General features: G+C 38.6%; 1 protein-coding gene across 1 annotated transcript; it reads left to right on the top strand.

The window, feature by feature from the left end:
- The first annotated feature begins 3,223 nt into the window (after positions 1-3,223).
- Positions 3,224-7,239, top strand: LOC109416173 (AP-3 complex subunit beta-2). Its single transcript, XM_019690153.3, has 5 exons — positions 3,224-3,266; positions 3,325-3,493; positions 3,557-4,214; positions 4,272-4,866; positions 5,179-7,239. Exons 2-5 carry the CDS (start codon positions 3,369-3,371, stop codon positions 7,110-7,112), a joined length of 3,312 nt encoding a protein of 1,103 aa, XP_019545698.3. The 5' UTR covers positions 3,224-3,266; positions 3,325-3,368; the 3' UTR covers positions 7,113-7,239.
- Positions 7,240-21,559: the final 14,320 nt, after the last annotated feature.

Below are 21,559 nucleotides of genomic sequence, written 5' to 3'. Positions count from 1 at the left end.
GTGGCATTTTTATTTTTCCCTTCTCCGTTTACACTTCACAATTTCTTTCTTTATTTATTTATATATTTTTTTTTAATTTTTCTGACTTCACTTTTTCACTAACTTCTCTCCGTGCACTCCTTTCTTCTTTTTCTTCCACTTTTCAGGTTATGTAACCATCTTCCGTTTTTTCTTCCTGTTTCCCGGCACTCCCGAGGGGCTCGCCTTCCGGGGCGACGTAAAGAACACCCGCTTTCCGCGCCGATCGTGCACTATCGCGGTTCGCGTTTCAACACGGTTCCACCGCGCCTCCACTTTCTACCGCGAGATCCACCGGTGGCTGGGTACAAACCAATTCCCTCCACTACAAAAGCTCTCGCACTCTGCTTTTCCGGCGAGTTTGTCCACTTTTTTCCTCAAAATCACGTCCTTTCGTTTATTTTCGGGAAAAAAACCCCCACTTCTTCACTTTTTTAAAGAATTTTTCACGAAAAACCGAGAACGATTCACCGTTTTTCCATTTTCCATTTTCGCTGGCTAAACCAAATAAACAAGAAGCAAAAGTAAAAACTACGTTGACAGTTCCGCACGCTCCAGACGTGGACATGCACCGTGTAGAAACAACGACTTGCTTTGAAATGCATTTTCAAGCCATAGTATAAATTGAAATTTGTAGATGATTATTTGAAAAATAATAAACTATTTCCAAATAATTCAACTAAACATCATAAAATTTAATAAAAGTCACATAAATATTAGCCGTTTTAAGGCAATTAAGGCCAATATTAGAGTTTTGGCTGATATATCAATTGAAACTGAACACATTATTTGTATCAGTGTTTCTGATTTTGACGGTTATTTTCACGTGCGAAAGAAAGAGACGGATTCAATGTTTACATGACAAGGGGTAGCTCTGATGAATACGCTTAAAAAATTGTGATCAAAATAAAAGAAAATGTGCTAGTACTTCATGAAATATTCTATTCCCGAGAACCATGATTTTTTATCGGATTTCTTCGCAGTAAGTGGTCTGTAAATAAGTTTGTGGCGAAAACGTGAATAAAAGTGCGCGATTGCATCAAATCCGGTTGATGTCTTCGGCGCACTATTTCTTCAATCTATGGTGAACAAGTGCTCTGAAGACACCGAGTTGATTTGATGCAATCGCGCACTTTTACACGGAGACAAATTTCGTTCGTTTGAAACAAAAATATTCATGTTTATTCGGTAAACTGATAAAATATTGAAAACTAAAATATTAATTTTTAAAACAAACTCAATTACATATTGATTTCTACAATACCCATTGAAGAGCCCCCCGTTCCGCCGTCGAGAACATAAACAAAACTCTCAAGTTCCAGCTGCATCACCAAACAAGATTTCCTCTTGCAAAAAAGGCAAGTTTCACCAAAAGTTTCCACGAAATCCCATTGATTTCGGGAGCGTATGTTATCTACATGATGTTGGCATTGAAAGCACCGACAAACCGACGTGACACTCTGTTTCCAAGATTGGCAAGAAATTCTAACCTCAAACCGTTTCAAAATCGTAACTCGTTCTGTCATTTTCGTCTTTTGACAAAAGTAACCTTGAATAAGATGTCATAAAACAGCGCGAAAATTTCCAGCTGATCAATGTAAACATCACACACACTCTTATTTCTATCTCACCAATAGAAGATACAATCAACCATGCAATGAAGCTATTCAAAGAAATCCTTCGATATATGAAGCAAAATAGTGAATAAGTCCGGAATAAAATATTCCAAACATAAAAACTTTCACCGGAATGAATTTCATTTCAACGTTCACAACGAAATGTCTTCTTATTGCGGATAACATAAAATGCAGGTTATTACTTCAAAATATGTAAAATAATTTGACAAGGTAAAGTTCCTGAACGCACACACACATAAAGAGGAAGCTGTGTAAATCATCGCACAGATGGAGCTAGTGATTAAAAGGAGAACTTATTTGCCAAGAAAAAATGGGAAAGTTGTATGAGCTGGCACGTCGGTTTGTCGGTGTTGAAAGTGCCACGCGGGAAGTGGATTTTCCTAGAGAAGGAAATAATTTTGTAAATTTAATTGGAAAACAAATATTTCCGTAGGGCCGACCTGCCACAAAAAAACAAAAATTTTTACATTTGTTTCTAACATAACCAGTCAGAAGATACATGTTTGTTTCAAAAATGGATTGAATTTGCTTCAAATGTGACGTTCGATTTGCTCCAAACAGTTTTATTTTTGTTGCCAGAACAAATTGACAATTTATTTGAGTTTACCTGAAATATTTTTGATTTTACCATGTTTTTTTCTGCGTGTATTAGCGTTTTCGCACTCGTGAAAACTAGTGCGATAGCTAGGGGCAAGTCAGATTTTACGAGAGAAAAACAGTGCTCAAAGTGTTGCTCAGAATTCTTCACGATTCCTCAAATTTTCTCCCGTTTATGCTAAAGTGTGATCAGGCACTAATGTCAAACGATAAAGTGTTACGTGAGCTGAATGAAAATGAACTGATTTGAATGAATTTGCGTGAATTCGAGCAGATAGAGTTACTCAGAATTTCTCAGAGTTGCACTCGTTTTCACAGTGTCTTGCCCCTAGTGCGATAGTCCAGTGGTGAACTAAATGCGCTATATTAAACCTCACTTTAAAACATGTAAAACGTTTATTGCGAAAAAAATATTTTCATAAATTTGTTGAGTGATAAACATTGCATCTGAACACCCCCCGACTTCCGCGCCAAAAAGCTGGCGGCTTGGCTGCCGGGAACAGCTGATCAGGACGACCGGTTAGCTGTCCTTGTTCCACCACTTGAATGTTTTTGAAAACGCGTTTGCGCGCGAAATCTTTCTCGCTCATTTCTGCTGTCAAATCCGTCACCGACTGTTTCACCGACCGTTTGAAACAAGGTTTGAAACCTCGTTTGAAACGCCGACTGTTTCGAACGGTCGTGAACAGTTTGGAACTGGACGGTCAATAGGCTAGAGGAACTGGTTCACTTAGCGTGAATGAGGATGAAGCATCTGTCAAAGAAAAAGTAGATCTTCATATAAAAAAAATGCTAAAAGTGACAGATGCTTCATCCTCATTCACGCTAAGTGAACCAGTTCCTCTAGCCTATATTCTGTGGAGAAACATCATTTGAAATTTCTTGAAGTTTTTTGTTCAGTGTACCTATATTTCATGCATGAATCATTTTGGTGAGTTCATTTCGGCTAGTTCATTTTTGTTTGTTGTTTTGTTGCTGACGGACGTTCTGTCAAAGTGAAAGCAGTGAAATTTTATTAGTTTGTTCGTGTTTTTGAGACATTTTTGAGAAAATCATTTTTTTCTCATTTTAGTGGCACAAAAATCTGGAAAAACTTGTCATCTGATCACCAGCAAAATGCTATCATCGGGATCAGCGGCGATCGGAGTGAGCGCACTCACTGCGGCAAATTACGGCAATGACCGCAGTGACGTGGTCGAATATGCCAACGAGGGCGGATTCTTCCATGCAGATTATAAGAAGTATGTGTTTATTGGTGTCGATATAAAATTGTCGGAATAATCATAGCTTACTGATTCTTTTAGGCACGACGATCTGAAGCAGATGCTAGACAGCAACAAGGATAGTCTAAAGCTGGAGGCAATGAAGCGGATCATCGGAATGATAGCCAAGGGCCGAGATGCTTCGGATCTCTTTCCGGCCGTGGTGAAAAACGTCGTCTCCAAGAACATCGAGGTCAAGAAGCTTGTCTACGTTTATCTGGTTCGTTATGCAGAGGAACAGCAAGATTTGGCTCTGCTGTCCATTTCGACATTCCAGCGCGCTCTGAAGGATCCTAACCAGCTGATCCGGGCCAGTGCATTGCGGGTTCTGTCCAGCATCCGGGTGTCGATGATCGTGCCGATTGTGATGCTGGCCATTCGAGATTCTGCATCGGACATGAGCCCATATGTGCGAAAAACTGCGGCTCATGCTATTCCCAAATTGTTTCATTTGGATCCGGAACAGAAGGATGAACTTATCACGGTGATAGAAAAGCTGCTGGCCGACAGGACCACTCTAGTGGTAGGTTCTGCAGTGATGGCATTCGAAGAGGTTTGTCCGGATCGGACGGATTTGATTCACAAGAACTATCGAAAATTGTGCAATCTTCTGGTCGATGTTGACGAGTGGGGCCAAGTTTTGATCATCAACATGCTGACGCGATACGCAAGGACTCAGTTTGTGGACCCAAACCAAGATGTGAGTTGAATTAAAAAGGTTAAATTAGCCAACTTATGCATGTTTTTTTTCCTTTAGGATTTCAACGATGAGGAAGACGAAGAGAACAAACCGTTTTACGATGAATCGTCTTCCGAGTCGGAACAACCGAAAAACGCACCGAAATCTCCGAGGAAAACCTACGCTTTGGACATTGATCATCGGCTGATTCTGCGGCAAGCCAAGCCGCTGCTCCAAAGTCGTAATGCGTCTGTTGTGATGGCCGTGGCCCAACTTTACCACCACATTGCGCCAAGGAACGAAGTCACCATTGTGGCCAAAGCCTTGATCAGGTTGCTGCGAAGTCACAAGGAGGTCCAAAGCGTTGTGCTCACATGCATCGCTTCAATGTCCGTGGAGCGGAAATCAATCTTCGAGCAGTATTTGAAGTCGTTTTTTGTCCGATCGAGCGATCAGACTCACATCAAGCTGCTGAAGCTTGATATTCTTACCAATCTGGCGACGGAGACGAGTATTTCGGTGATTCTGCGAGAGTTTCAAACCTACATCAGTAGCAACGATAAGGATTTTGTTGCCTCGACCATTCAGGCCATCGGGAGGTGCGCTGCGTCGATTCATGAGGTGACCGACACGTGTCTAAATGGGTTGGTTCATTTGCTCTCCAACAAAGATGGTAAGTGCATATTACGTTATGTGTCGTATTCATGATAACATCATTAACGTTGAGCAGCCGAAGATAAAGGTCATATGTTTAACCTTTCTGCATCTCTCAGAGCTCGTCGGGGTTGGAAATTCCCAATTTCAGCGTTACGTACGTAATGGATGCTCCCATATGGATGCATTTTGCATCGCACTCACATAGAACGACTGTGAGGTTCGATTGTTCTGTGGGGTTTCTCGCAAACATCGCTAATTTTCTCGATACAGTAACCCAGCGTTTTGACCCAATTCATGAAAAATACAATATTATCTGTTTCCATTTTAGAATACGTGGTGGCAGAAAGCGTTGTGGTCATCAAAAAGCTGCTGCAAACCCAGAAGGAGGAACATTTTGACATCATCACACAAATGGCCAAACTGTTGGACTTCATTCAAGTGCCAGCCGCGCGGGCTTCCATTTTATGGCTGATTGGAGAATACAATGAAAAGGTTCCGAAAATCGCCCCGGACGTTATGCGAAAGCTGGCTAAATCCTTCATCGACGAAGAGGATGTCGTAAAGTTGCAGGTATTGAATCTCGCTGTCAAGCTTTACTTGACCAATCCGCAGCAGACGGAACTTTTGTGCCAGTATGTGTTTAACTTGGCCCGTTACGATCAGAACTATGACATCAGAGACCGCGCCAGATTTCTGAAACAGTTCATATTTCCGGCTGGAGGAAAGCAAACGGTTTTGTCTCAAAATGCGAGGAACATCTTCTTGGCCGAGAAGCCAGCTCCTACTCTAGAAAGCAAATACCATGGAAGAAAGCGTTTCCAGCTTGGATCTCTGTCGCATTATTTGAACATGAGAGCCAGCGGTTATCAGGATTTGCCTTCGTTCCCGGAAGTTGCCCCAGATAGTTCCGTCCGAAATGTGGAAGTTCCTACCGAGTATGGCCAACCGATGCACACCGGAGATGCAGAGAAAAAAGATGAAGGCGCTCCGGTCGGGAAGTCACGCGATAAGAAACACGCAAAGACTAAGTCGTTCTACTCCGAATCTGAGAAAAGTTCTTCGGAGGATGAGACCAGCTCTGGTTCCGGTTCTAGCTCGAGTGGTTCGTCTGGTTCGGGATCCGAATCAGGGTCGGAATCGGAATCAGGAGAGGAAAATGGAAACGAGATATCGAAGACAGCGTACAACGAAGTTGACGGCGCTACCAAGTCGAAAGAGGAATTTGAGTCACTGTCATCGGGATCCGAAGATGAGAGTGAGGACAGTAGTAGCAGCAGCAGTGGTAGTTATGACAGTTCATCCAGTGACGGAGGGAATAGTTCCAGTGCGGCAAGTTCTGAGGCCAGGAAACGGAATGCTAAACAGGAAAAATCCACTAAATCCGTGTCTAAAACGTCCCAACCTCCGCCGCCAAAAAGTAATCTGGATTTGCTGTTAGACTTGGATGACATTCCACCTGTTGGACCAATAATGACTCCTTCTCTCGGTGGTTTCTTAACCCCAATGACCGGAATAGCCGGTGATAACCAGGTGCTGTCCAATGTCGTAGATCTGGTAGGCCCAAGTTACATTCCCAACAAAACCCACGAGCTGCTGAACAAAGTCAACGGGTTCGGTCTTGGAATCACCTATCGCTTCACAAGAGCTCCGCATCTCTACTCGGCCAAGATGATATCTATTGAGCTGACTTTTACAAATCACGGCAACATGGAGCTAATTGACGTTCAGGTCACCAAGAAACACCTCCAATCCGGAATGTCGCTCAACGAGACACCATCCATCGAGTTGCTGAATCCGAAACAATCCTGGACCGGCATCCTCGGGTTGGACTTCAACGACTCCACCCAACCAGCAAACTTCGAAATCAAATCCAATAGCGGAACGAGCAAGGTTACGCTTAAAGCTCCCGTCGGGGAACTCATCCGGTCGGTAACCTTACCAGAATCCATGTTCCACACGGAACGGTCCAAACTCCGAGGTATGACCGAGCATTCGTCCAGTTTTCCGCTGAATCCTTCACTTGCAGCGCAGAACAGGTCCCTCCATCAGAGAATCTTTGAAGTGGCCAATGTTGCCAACGTTCCGTGTTCCGAAACGGATAAGATTCTATTCGCTGCCCAGACGATGAGTTCGGAAAGTTTGGTTCTGATTGTGGTGCAAACGAAAAATGGCGGGTCGGAATGCTCATTGACTGTGAACTGTGACAAAATGGTGGTGGGCTCGATGCTATTGAATGAGATTAAGGCAGCGATCAAGAACTAATGTTTAAGCATTACGTTTATAATTAATCTTTACATATATTGTAGGCAATTCTCAAAATGGTGAAAATCTGAAATATTGCTTGTATACTAAAAAAACATTAAGATAATAAATGTCATAGCATGCGTCATTGTTAGTTGTAAAGTGATTAGTTTATAATATCACATACATTACGAATTTATTAAATTCATTAGACCTTTACTGCCCCCACTCGCAAAACAGTCCCATATGAATAGGAAACCCAGCAAAGATGGGACTGTTATGCGAATGGCGGCAGTTTATTATACAGCAAAAACCTTTGCGGCTGTTACAATACATGGATAGCAGCGGGCCGTGCGCGTGAACTAGTCTAGTCGATTCTGTAACATTCCCCAGAATGTACCTACCATTCCCCAGAAAACTATTTCTTAAAACGCGTCATTCCAAAGAAAGAAAATACCGTGGAGGGCCCATATTCTGCGCACCTATGACTTTTTCAATTTCAATCAGCTGTAACAAATTCCAAATCGAACCGATTTTGCTGAATTTTTAACCGCACATAGTTATTAGCTTTGTAAATAAGGGAAAAATATTCTAATACAAAACACTCAATTTATATGTAAAATTCTGCTATTCTGCTATTCTGCTATTATCAACGCATCCCCTGGCTTTCGCCCATCTGCGTTGTCTTTTCACTAGGCAATACGTCTACCAATTGATGTTTATGGGCTTGCCGGACCAAGTCATGTAGCTAAGCCAAACACCCCACCTACAACTGTTGGGTAGGCACCATTGTCCCGCCCACTGGTCTTTTACAGCTAGTTGTAGGTGCATGTGTGCGTGTAAGTATTGGTGTATGTGTGTTAGTGTTGGTGTATTGTAGGCGCCAACTCGTTCTAATCCACTCTGATTGCTAACACCCTATTGAACCATTACCCTTAAATCTGGCAATCTATGAAATAGAATGAGTTAAGCGCCTGTACATAACAGTCAGTTAAATCAAACAAGGAATATTAGTATTAAAGCGAAGATACAACGAAGCAACGCCCCGAATCTCGAGAGCACAAACCCCAAGAACCAAATGACAGGCAGCGCCGACAAGTCAATCAACTGGCCACCACCAGTGATTAACCAATCGAGCAAACCCTCCAGCACAAACCGCCATCAGCTCTCCCGACCTGCGCCCAACAAATCCGAGGCACAGCCCAGCCATAGCTTCATCTTAAAACCAAAATCTAGATTGCAGAGCACAATACTTCCTAAGTAACCGCGCAGCTCGGGCCGCAAATCCCACACAACACGTCACAAATAGGCCAAACACTACCCCGTCCGTACAACCGAAACCGATCTAGGGTAGAGAAGGGTCTCTTTCCACTCCAACCCGGACTCAACTGCACCCACAGGGTAGCGCACCCCACACACACTGCACTCATGCATCCATCACGACCCGAGCCGCATGGTCACCTGGGTTGCTTCTATCTGCATGACCTCACCCAACCCGTAACGCAGAGTTTAAATCCCTCTCTTGCATTACAAAGCAGTCCCTCCTCCCAAAGTTTGTGCGTGGAATAAATGAGATTCTAAAGCTGAAGAAATCGTCACCAACACAACCGTCAACAATGAGCACGCAATGGTGTCGGCAGAATCAATGACGACCCCCTCAGTCCCAAACCCAATTATCCTACACTACCCAAGTAACCACAATGCTGAGCCGTAGGAGCCGTACGCACTGCACGTACGAAGTACATACAGACCTACCCGCACCGCCTAAACAAACCACCTAGGCCGAACACAAGCGAAAAGCGGCACCACCACTGCTGAACCACGACTATACCAGTAAGTAGGTATAATCGCAATTAAGCAATCGTAGATCCATTCCCCGCTCCTACTCAGCCTTAACGATCCATAGCAATGCTTGTCAATATATGCAACCCCCACAACCCAACAGTATGGTCACTTGAGTATCCCTGGGATTTTGATTACATGATGGTCAGGGATCACAGCCATCAAAACGTTCCACACTTTACCAGGGCTTGCGACCTGTAACCATCATGATTTCCGCTATGAGAAACCATGATGGCTAGCGGTGTTAAAAAAAAAAAAAAAAAAAAAAAAAAAAAAAAAAAAAAAAAAAAAAAAAAAAAAAAAAAAAAAACACTCAATTTATATGTAAAATAATGAAAATTCTAAAATGTCTCTTTGTTCCTAATCTTGCGCACCCTTTTTTGGAATGTTTCTTATTCTGCGCACATGGGAAAAACTCTAAAAAGATAACATATTGTAATGAGAACACGATTCATAGATGAAATTCAATTGAATTATTCATTTTCAACTTTTATACGACATTACGACCATATTGGAACTTTGCATGTTCCCAACATTGATACTACCTACTTTGATAACTAAGCAAAGGGAATTTCAATCATAATACACAAAAGGACAAAAGGTAGCATTATCGAATAATACTACGTAAAGCTTTTTAGTTATCCGCATATGTACATATTAGTAAAATTTACTTTCATTTCTAAAGGCAATATAAACTTTTTATATGACAAGGTAGCACAATCTTTGTTTGCAAACTGACACTTCTTTCTTGTCTAACTCCAGAGTTTCCACCGTTCAAGAAAATTCCATGTAAACTCACATCATATATCGCATTTGACGAATGCTTGCATGAATACATAAAATTTCCCCCGAGGTTGATAGCAAATGTTTAAAACAAGTGGTTAGTCCGGTAGAATTATCAGATCAAAAATGCAAGAATCGTAAATTAGCCTTCAAAGTTTAAAAACTAATTTGATAAGACGTAATTAAATTCACCGGATTGCTAGAAACAGAATATACTAGGTATAACTATGGTGGCATTTATATGATGTTTGTTTATTAATTATATGTTCAAAACTTAGTGTTGAAAGGTCTGCGCAGAATTAGGACCACCATTTAATACCGGTTCCTAATTCTGCGCCCCTAAGAAGAACAAGAAGATTAAGAAAAGAAGAAGAAAACTCAATTGCTTTTTTCCGATTCTGATTCCTCGAAGACAGCAGTACATGATGCGCATGGAAAAGCAGACATTCTCTTCATTATTGATGTCGCAAAATGCTTCAGCTCATGAGACAATTTTTTAGCAGCTTCACTAACGGACACAGATTTCTGGCAATTTCCAGTACTTGCAACATCATTTTATTTTTTTTACAAAATAATGGTCGTTGATTTAAAAAATTTTTCTTCACAAACTTTTTTATTACTATTGACACAATATTCAAAAAATATAGTTGAAGCTAATATTGAACTAGCGTCCGTGATTTTGTGGTATATTCGAGAAAGTGCGCCGCATGAAGGACTGCGCAGAATTAGGGCCGGTCACGGTACTTATCGAAATCATCCAAAAATCCGTCTGCACCGGTTAAAAGTCAGAATCTGGGATACCGAACAGCATCCGGAGAAGTGGGAGAATGGGTAATATGCTCTGTTCACAAGCAAAGCGATCATTTCAAATGTCAGAACCTAGGTAAGAACTTCTTATCACCGTTTACCTAAATGTCGCCTATGTACTAAGTGCTATACTACGGGGGATACGCAATTTAACTGGGACAGGTAAAATTTTCACTTTTCAAAAAATGTTCAACTAGCTGTAACGTTTCGAAAAAGGCATCAAATTATCTTAAACTTTTACTGTAAGTTCATCAACTAGTTGTGTATCAGTGGTCCAAGTTTGGGAAAAGATCGGGCAATTCTACTTGAAGAAAGATTCTAGAAAAAGGTATAATTATCCGATGCCCAATTTTGGGCTGTTATAGCTCCGGATTCAACAAACCGAATGCAATGAACTTTTGATCATTTATGACTAATATAATAGGCTATAAAAAAACTTTCGACTAAACTTAAAATTCTTTACACGAAAGAAAATTATAACAATTAGATTATTTTTCTATTTTAACACCAATTTATCCAAAACATCATCATTGTTTCAAAATTCGAGATGGTAATTATAGTTCATTTACAGGGCTGTTACATTTCACGGATCCTTCTAATTTGGTCGCGATTTTCACGGATTTGTCTGAATTTGGTCGCGGATTTCGTGAATGGCTATCTGTATGACAATCACGAAACGCGACGCGAGATAAGACACGACACTTATGGCTTTGAACAATTCAAAATCGCGTCGCAGTTGCGTTCCAGCAAGTATACCATGTTGTAAATTAACTATAAACGTTCACAATTGCCTTCACTAGTTTACAGCATTTTTGAACTCGGTAAGCTGATGATCGTTTTTGGTGTAGAATCATGCCCTGAGTTCGAAAACGCAAAGGAAAAAAAATACAGTAGAGCGGAAATTTTTTCGACTTTCCATACAAGGTAGATGATTTGAAATCGATTTTTGTTCTATTTTTAAGCAAAGTCGCTCACTTCACACATCTCATTCTCCGCAATCAATGCTCCGATTGAGCCGAATTTTTTACTGTAACTCACCCACATATGATATGTCAAATAAATAGTCAAATAAATGTTTTTTTTTCTTATTGATAAAAATACATTTCTTCCTAAATTTTTGGAAATTTTGCTAAAATTTAAGGAGATCATCCCCAAAATTCGCCAATATCTTAATTTTCATCAATCTGACGCAAAACCTGCATTCAGATGATCGAATGGTTTTATATTCAGCTTTTAATTTATGGAAAAAGATTTAAAATTGGTTGAACAAACCGCAAGATATTTGAATTTTATGAAATTCCATATTTTCAAAAGTTGTAAAACTCGATATTGAGCTAAAGCTCAAAAACTGTTCTACTTTAAATTTTTTGAAGCACGGTTTCGAAATCAGCGCTAAATTATGCTTCAAATATTTTGGTCGTTGACAGAAGTTCACGACTTTCGTTTTATTTTGTTAACTAGTGTAATGTGTTCGAAATAATCATAACTTTATTTTGGGATACTTAAAAAATCTTTTAAATAAAGAATGGCAGTTCTGATTTTCAAAAAATAATCATTTAACTTGGACTTTTATCTAAAAGATTGCACATATGTTTTTAAAATTTTGGACACCTAAAAAATTAAAATTGCGAAAACTATGGGAAAACATTCAATTTTTTTTTCTTAGTTTTGCGCAAATAGGGTAAAAGCACTAGACTTCACCAATCCTCGCCCCCTTGATACAAATTACATTTTTATGTATGAAGTGGCGAAGATTAGAGCAAAATTTTAGGGGGGGGGGGGCGAAGTCTAGTGTTTTTATCCTATATCTTTTCCAGAACGCTCATGATATAGGAAATTTATTTTTATCAAGAAAAATTTCCTCCGCAGTTTAGGGCAATTCTTAAAAATGAAAAAGGGCCATTTTTCGAGAAACTCTTTTTTTATGCGTCTTCAAAGAACGATTGCGCAAATAAAAACCCGATTTAATCCACCTATGGTGAACAGAACCCTTCTTACACTTATTAAAAATATTGTTGTATTATGCGTATTAAGCAAATTTATTTTGTGCGATTGGCCAAAAGTTCTAGAAAATATTGTGGATTTGACATCTAGTGAAATGGTTCCCAAAATAGCATAGACCATGGACTTACCAGTAATGCCAGATACCTCCAAGAATCTTATATGGAATGTTAAAAAAATAGCTTTCATATTCTGGAATATTGTATCTTTTGTTAACTGCCAAATAATCTTGAATCGATTAACAAATGGATAAAAAAATCAGCAAGATGCACTTTGTCTAATATCTCTTAATCAGTCGAATAAATTAACTCCGAAGTACTTGGTATTCATGGTTATGGCACAGACAAACAGACGTAACACTCTGATAATTCTCATCGTACACCGATTTAACGATCTTTTTCAAAATTTGATAGTTGGCCAACTGCCCAACCGTGGCGCTCGCATAGTTTTTGTTCGAGTTTGACGTTTGCTCACTACCGCCACCTAGTTGGTGGTTGGCCAAACTTAATCCTTTTAGCATTGGGCGAATATGTTTCCGTGACTATGATTTGAATCGAAAAATGTTCGAAGTGTTACGTCTGTTTGTCTGTGGTTATGGTGTTGAAAGGACAAAAATGATACATCTACTAAGTTAATCAGTTTTGGCATTAACTAGTTATTTTGGCTGTACAGTTCTTGCATTTTTCCCACAATATATAAATTTAAAGCTTTCATTTAACATATTGTTAGTTTTCATAAAATTCCTGTGTATTTGTAATTTGTTAATTATAATTTTGTTGAAAACAATAACCTGCTAGAATACACTTTGTATGAGATCAGCATTATTTATTGAAAAATAATTTCCCATAGACTGGTCAAAAACAAATGCAAGATAACAAGTGAATATATTAAAAAAAATAATTTATTGAAATACTCTACGTAAGATATCTCAGTAATCAAATGTCGAATCGAAATAAAATTTCAGGGCCTTATACAAGCATATTGTAGCTTTCATTTGGTGCTTAGAGAACCCAAATCGGTTGACAGACGGCTGAGATATTTATTATGGTACCCTTGGTCAAAAATCTCAAAAAGTTAACCTGTATTACTCCCAAGTACTCTTTGAAAGATATCTCGGTAACCAAATGTCCAATCCTAATGAAAATGTATAGGGTTCTACTAGAATGTTGTAGCTTTTATTTGGTGCCAGGATAACCGAAATCGGTTGACAGACGGCTAAGATATTTATTATGATACTTTTGGTCAAAAATCTCAAAAGGTTTAGTTGTATAAATTCGAAGTACTCTTCGAAAGATATCTCTGTAACCAAATGTCCAATCGAAATAAAATTTCTGGGCGATCTACTAGGATGCTGTAGCTTTCATTTGGTGCCAAGAGAACCCAAATCGATTGACAAACGGTCGAAATATTTATTATGATACACTTGGTCAAAAATCTTAAAAAGTTTAGAAGTAAATTTATGGTGATACACTTTGTCAAAAATATCTAAAATAATTAAGTTGTACTACTCCCTAGCACTCTTTGAAAGATATCTCGGTAACCGAACGTCCAATAAAAAAAAAATTCAATAGCGTTCTACTAGGATGTAGTAGCTTTCGTTTGGGGCCTTAAGAACCTAAATCGGTTGATAGACGGCTGAGAAATTTATGGTGATACACTTTGTCAAAAATATCTAAAATAATTAAGTTGTACTACTCCCTAGCACTCTTTGAAAGATATCTCGGTAACCGAACGTCCAATCAAAATAAAATTCAATAGCGTTCTACTAGGATGTAGTAGCTTTCATTTGCTTCCAAGAGAACTCAAATCGGTCAACAGACGGCTGAGAACCGTGAGTGACATTTTTTTGTAACATACATACACACACACACACATACACACACACACGCACATACAGACATTTGCTCAATTCGTCGAGCTGAGTTGATTGGTATATGTGACTCGGCCCTGCGGGCCTCGGATCGAAAGTCGGTTTTCCAAGCGGTATTTATACCCTTCTTATGAGTGTAAGAAGGGTAAAAAGGCTTTTCCTACATACATTCAATGATATTTTTGCTACTGTTTATTAAGCTCAAATATTACAAAGAGATAGTAGCTTTTATGTATTTGATGCAATTGCATTTTCATGCAGAGCTCCTTGAAAAACCAAATTTGATCATAAAAAAGGCTTTTCCTACATACATTCCGTGATATTTTTGCTACTGTTTATTAAGGTCAAATATTACAAAGAGATAGTAGCTTTTATGTATTTGATGCAATTGCATTTTCATGTATAACTAACTTGTGTAACCAAATATGATCATAAAAAAATCTGTTGACAAACGGCTGAGAAATGTATTATGATACATTTTATCAAAAATCTCTCAAAAGCGTAAATTTCATTACTCCTTAGTACTCGTGGAAAGATATCTCAGAAACAAAATGTCCAAACGGCATGAAATTTAATAGCATACTACTTGGATGCTGTAGCTTTCATTTGATGCTGAGAGAACTCAAATCGATTGACACACGGCTGATTCAATTATTATGAAGCATTTTGTCAAAGACCTCTTAAAAAGTTAAGTTGTATTACTCCAAAGTACTCCCCGAAAGATATCTCGGTTACAAAATGTCCAATCGGAATGAAATTCAAAAGCGTTCTTCTAGGGTGCAGTAGCTTTCGTTTCGAGCCTTAAGAACCCGATTCGGTTGATAGACGGCTGAGAAATTTATGGTGATACACTTTGTCAAAAATATCTAAAATAATTAAGTTGTACTACTCCCTAGCACTCTTTGAAAGATATCTCGGTAACCGAACGTCCAATCAAAATAAAATTCAATAGCGTTCTACTAGGATGTAGTAGCTTTCATTTGCTTCCAAGAGAACTCAAATCGGTCAACAGACGGCTGAGAACCGTGAGTGACATTTTTTTGTAACATACATACACACACACACACACACACACATACACACACACACGCACATACAGACATTTGCTCAATTCGTCGAGCTGAGTTGATTGGTATATGTGACATGGCCCTGCGGGCCTCGGATCGAAAATCGGTTTTCCAAGCGGTATTTATACCCTTCTTATGGGTGTAAGAAGGGTAAAAATACATAAAGTCAAAAATATGCATTTTTTTCAATTAGGTATGTATTTAAATCTAATGAAGAGGTAGATTTACCAGAGAACGCAATTTTATAACCTATGAAGATATTTAAAACAGAGCGTCAAAGTTCGACCAAAAAGTAGGTGTTTTTTTGGTTTAGACCAGCGTTTCTAAAACTATGGGTCGCGACCCAGTGATGGGTCGCGGGCAGATTTTTAGTGGGTCGCAAAACCTTGGGCGACGTCATAATATATGTGCTAATTAACTAATGATAACTTATTTTGTTAGTCACTTTCAAATTTACAAACTCTCTTGGAGAATCGGCAGAACTATTTCTTGAAATAAAGTTTCTCCTTAATTCTTTTCAAACTTCCTGTATCATGAATCTTGGTATGGCATGTATCTTTTTGAGTTCTGAAATCAATGTTGAAACTGTGAGTTTCAATCAGAAGATTCTAGTAAAATTTTAGTTTTTGTGGTCTCTACAAAAAAAAAGAGGTAAAGTGTGGTTTGCAATTAGCATTTTCCCAAGCATTTTCCTTTACATTTACACATCAAGTTCAACAGTTAAAATGTCAAAAAATATTTGAAATATCAAAAATTCAACAAATTTCGACAAGAAACCATCGAACGTTTGGAAATATCCACCGATTTTTGTTTTGTTTTTATGGTAAAACTTACCTTCTGTAAAATTTTGCTGAATTTTGATAATCTGACTTTTTTCAGAAATTAGTACAGCTTAAAACTGGTTTCAATAAACACCATGAATATGGAAAAAGTACTTTCAACCTGATCTGTTTGAAAGATTTATGTTTTTACATGATTATATGTTTTTTATTCAAATCATGAATATTTTTATTTCCCGAAGAATTTAGAATTTAGAATTCCTAAAATCTGCGGTTTTTTGTATTGTTGTATTTAACTAGACTTTTTAAATTTGTATTAGAAACTTACAAACATATTCCAAATTCTTAAGACAAGGAACTTTTACAAAAAAAAAATAAAATAAAATGTGGAGCTCGATTTGAATAGGTCGTATGTGCTTTTGTCGATATAAAATTCGATCAGTTTATTTTAGTTATTGTAGCAATATGGGAGATATTTTGGAGACTTTTAATGATGCAACGGAAAGCCTGTTTTGTAAGGATTCTGCTGCATGTATCAACTTTGTTCAATTTCAATAGTTTTCACTGTAATAAGCGAATCCAACTGATCGAATTTTTAATCGACAAAAGTACATATGACCTATTCAAATCGAGCTCCAGAAAAAAAAACAGCACGATAAATTAGAAAAAAAACTTTAATTTGTAAGATTAAACGCAAAAATTGTTAAGCGATAAAATATATATATTAAAAAAAGTCAACCCAAATTTCTAAATTGACATATGTTATTAAAATATGTGCTGATGGGTCGCCAAATTCAATGAAAATCAAAAGTGGGTCGCAAACTGCAAAAGTTTGAGAACCCCTGGTTTAGACCATATTCTAAATGTTGGAGGTTTTTCTATCTAAAATAAGAATTTTAAAAGTCGGTATTAAGTGATATGTTATGTGTACATAACTGCTAGTAATAATCATTATTTTCCAGATTTTTCCCCGTACAAATTTTTTTCGCTACAAATTATTGAAACGTTTAAAAAATTAAAAAAAAAATGCAGTTTGTACAGATTGATTGATTGATTTGTCTTTATTAAAGAGACTTTCAGCCCTTGGCTGGTTCGTTTTTTTTGTACAGGTTGTTATTTTGTGTGGTATACTCATAGAACCATATTTTCAATAATACAAAACATTTTCCAAATTTCTTCAAGCTGTTCTAAACTTAACTATATTGTGAAGATTTCATAGAAGAACCGGAATAAAAAGACCAACCGTGCTTCGAGATTTTTTGAGAGCATTTTGAACGTTTCCGATACAGGTCCGATCTATAGGCTTATTTCTAGGATATAGTGTAATATACGGCATTTAGGTCCAAACTATTTTAAAAACCTGGCTCTAAGACATTTCAATTTTCAATAAAATAAGTTATACCGAATAGATCATTTTGCAAAGTTGAACTCGTGCGATTTTGATGAATTTCAAAGATTTCGTAAAAACAGAGACAACCTAAGCTTTATTTTTTTCATCTTTATTGTTGAGGCCAAGCATGGGAAAACTCATTCGCTCACCCGAATGCCGGCGATGCAAACTAGCAAAAAGAATGCCAACAACCCAATACTGAGTGAGAGCATGGCGTACTAAAAACGAACGCAGCACGAACGGCTCGCCACTGACGCCAACGAAGCGAATCAAGAGAGAAACAAATAGAGAGCGAATTGAATCAGCTTGCATCGGTGTATACGAAAAGAACGTTCGCTCTCTCAACTACCGAGTGACATTCAGCTGATTGAATGAAAACGCACTCACTGATTCAAATCCCAGTACTGAATGCTTCCACTGAACGCTAAATGAACGTTTCAAAACCAATGCTCTCGCACCCGACTCAGAACGCAAACATTCGTTCAATATAGACGAGTGCACCGATGAACTGAATTCATCGCGGTCCGAGAATTTTGACACTACAGCGGGGTCTTTCCCAATCAGAATTGTTCAATTCTGATTGGAAATCTTTCACTTCTGATTGGAAGCGACCCCGCTCTAGTGTCAAAATTCTCGGACCGCGATGAATTCAGTTCATCGGTGCACTCGTCTATTGGTTCGTTCGCCTTCGGCACTCAGATTCGGTAGCGATTCATTCGGCCGCCGTTGCTTGCGTCGCCCGGTGCTCGGTGATTAGAAAGAATGGGCAATGAAAGTGGAAAGATTCTGCTTGGCTGGGGGAGAAGCACACTCGCATCAGATTGTGCGTGGATGTGAGTGAGGGATACGCAATAAATTAATGATTTTTTCCCATCCTTGGTTGAGGCTTTTAAAAATGGAACTGAACAAATATATGGTCAGTCAAATCGAGTCAAACTATAGGGCACTGCATTGTTTTGATTTTGTATGGGATTTTGACGTTTCGTGGCCTAGTTGTTTACAAAATTTCTAAAAGAGTGAAAGAGAGGGAGAGAATTTCATGCAGTGGCCTATAATGCTCTTCTTCAAAGGAACCAATCCAAAAGGCTCGTCACAATAAACCCCAAGAAAACCCAACAACTATTAGGTATCAACAAAAGCGATCTCAACCAGTCTAATAACTGGCCACTACTGACCTTGTAGATACATCTACAAAAGATCGGAGCAATCCAAACCTCAAATTATTGCTTCTGTGACGAGGAGAAATAAACAGCAGATCACATCCTCTGCTATTACAGTTCACTTACCCATCATTCAAAGTTATCGGCAAACCCATCTTGGGCCTGCTGACATATCAGGCCAAACATTTCAATAGGTCCTATCTGCATTTGAGAGGCTCTCTTTGTTCACTTTCTCTTTCAATTATTGCAATGTAATGGTACACTTTTCAACTACTTTTGCAGTACAAATCAAAAGACGATTGTTTTGACCATCGTTCAATGCAAGGAGACAATCATAATACAAATAAAGAGCTGAGATATTAACGAAAGAGAGGGAAACCAAAGAGAGCCTCTCTTCTGCAGACAGTGTTGGGAATACTCACTAGCGAAAAGTTGTACTCACTTGCTTCTATCTCAGTCCAGAAGCATGCTATCAAAAAATGGTGTTTGAAGGACTTTTAGATTGAAGTTTAGTCTAGAAGTTTGCCGAATAAAGTAAAGGTTGCAAACGCATAACAAAACCGTGAGAGAGCTATGAGCACAAGGTGAGTATGAATTACGCGAATTTTACTCACCTTGTACTCACAGCTCTCTCACAACTTTGGTATGCGTCTGCGATGTTTACTTTATTCGGCAAACTTTTAGATTAAACTACAATCTAAAAGCCCTTCATACATCATTTTTTGATAGCATGCTTCTGGACTGAGATAGACGCAAGTGAGTATCACTCTTGCAAGTGAGTATTCTCAACACTGTCTGCAGATAGGACCTTTAGACATGTTTGGCCTGATATGGTTCTTATCGATCACGATCAATTCTGACTATACATGCCAATGGTTGCTCCTCCGTGATTGATCTGAACTGGTACCAGTTGCACTGTGATCCAACTGAATAAGGGGCTGGGACATTCCACTTATTCTCAAAGTGCAATTTTAGCAGCTCATGCATATTTGATCAATAACGGCGCCGGCCAAGTCCTTATAGTCAGCTGGGAAGGGAAAGGAATGTTAGAGTGTACTGGTTGTTGCTACTAGAGACCGAGAGCACTCTGCGTCCCACAACCCGCACGGACTGGGGTATTTGTTAGACGGAAAGGATGGGAGATCTGGGAGTCACCGTTGGGTCGGTGATGCGATCCATGGATAGGGTTATTTATAGTGTTCGTGATAGATTGTGTGGTGAATAAGGTAAATAAGGTCAAGCGGCACAACAGCACGCTTTGGTTGCATAACTTATAGGCGTTATATATACACTGTGCTGTGAGTGGAAGTTGGAAGGGAGGGAAACGACTTTTTTTTCAATTCGTTTCTGGTTCTAGCAATGGCTATGAACATATGAATATACATGAGTTGTATATGTAGAGAAGAGAGAGTGAGAGAAAGTGGATAGAAAGATACAAAGTAGGATGAAAAGGACGGGCCAGGGATTGAACCCATGACCTTCTGCCAAGCCTTCTGCATACGAATCAGAAGCGGTAGCCACTAGACCACCAAGCCCGTCTCCTGCTGACATACACTGCAAATTTTGTTTACTGGTATTCAGCAAACTTTGCTGATTTTTTTTGTGCTGATTTCATTCAGCAATGCGGATTTACTGAATATCAGCAATAATTTTTCAACTTACTGAACCATCCAGCAATTTTGACAGTTGATCAGCAACGTTGTGCTGAAATTCAGCAAAAATTTTGCTGAAATTCAGCAATTTATTTTGCTGATTTTTTTTGTGCTGGAAGCGTTTCAAAAAATTTGGTGTGTATGGTTCTTATCCCCCAAGAACTTGGTTGACTTGAGATCAGGTATTTCAGTGATAAACATGTTACTGAGATAACTTGCATGATGCAAGTGAATGAAGATGCAGAAAACAACGTTGAGTTTCTCACACATCGTATGGCCAGAATGATTCTGATAATACTGCACTAGTAGCATAAAAATATCATAGTCCAATCGTGTTTATATGCCAAAAAATGAATTTTGAAAAAAGAGTTTTTTTGCGTCGATTTTGAACCGTCGGGGTATTATGAGCACCATATCTTCAATAAAGAATTTATATCGCCTAACGTAATACAAACCTAATTTGCTTCGCTTGATATTGAATCATATAGTATCAACTTGAAGTATATGGAAAACAAACTAATTTGAAAGTCATTCAAGGTATTTAAACAATAGAAGTCTTATGTGGTGTTTTTGTTCAGTCGTCGGGGTAATTTAGCCAACAATTTTGAGTTTTATTTTTCTAATTTACACGCAGAAAAATGAGGCTTGTTTAAAACAATAAAACGCATGGTTGATTTTCAAACTGAGCATTTACCTATTCCAAAGTTATGTCGAATTCGTTTTTGAACCTGGGTTGGAACTGGATTGGCGGAAAATGTGTAAACAAACAAACGTCAAACAAACTTTAGTACAAGCGAAAACGAAGTCGGGTTGGGGTTGAAACTGTGATCTCATCCAGTTCCAACCCAGGTTGGAACTGAATCAAAAACGAATTCGACATTATATTTCTTTGTTCTTACTTATAAATAGTTTATCGATAAAAAAAACAACCAACATCCCCTCGGCAAACTTTGTCTTGCTGTCTTGTGGCGGTTTGACATCTGTTGAACTCAAAATAGCACCGCACTCTAGATTGATTTCATTTCGGTCGTGTTGATTTCCTTCCCAGCTCATAGAAAATCAGTTCTTTTACAATTTTGTTACTTTTCTAGTTGATTTTCGTAACTTTTTGTACATA

The sequence above is a fragment of the Aedes albopictus genome, chromosome 3 (genome assembly GCF_035046485.1).
Source record: "Aedes albopictus strain Foshan chromosome 3, AalbF5, whole genome shotgun sequence".
Lineage (NCBI taxonomy): Eukaryota > Metazoa > Arthropoda > Insecta > Diptera > Culicidae > Aedes > Aedes albopictus.
Note: the sequence above shows the minus strand (reverse complement) of the source record. Positions and strands in the feature narration are given on the sequence as shown.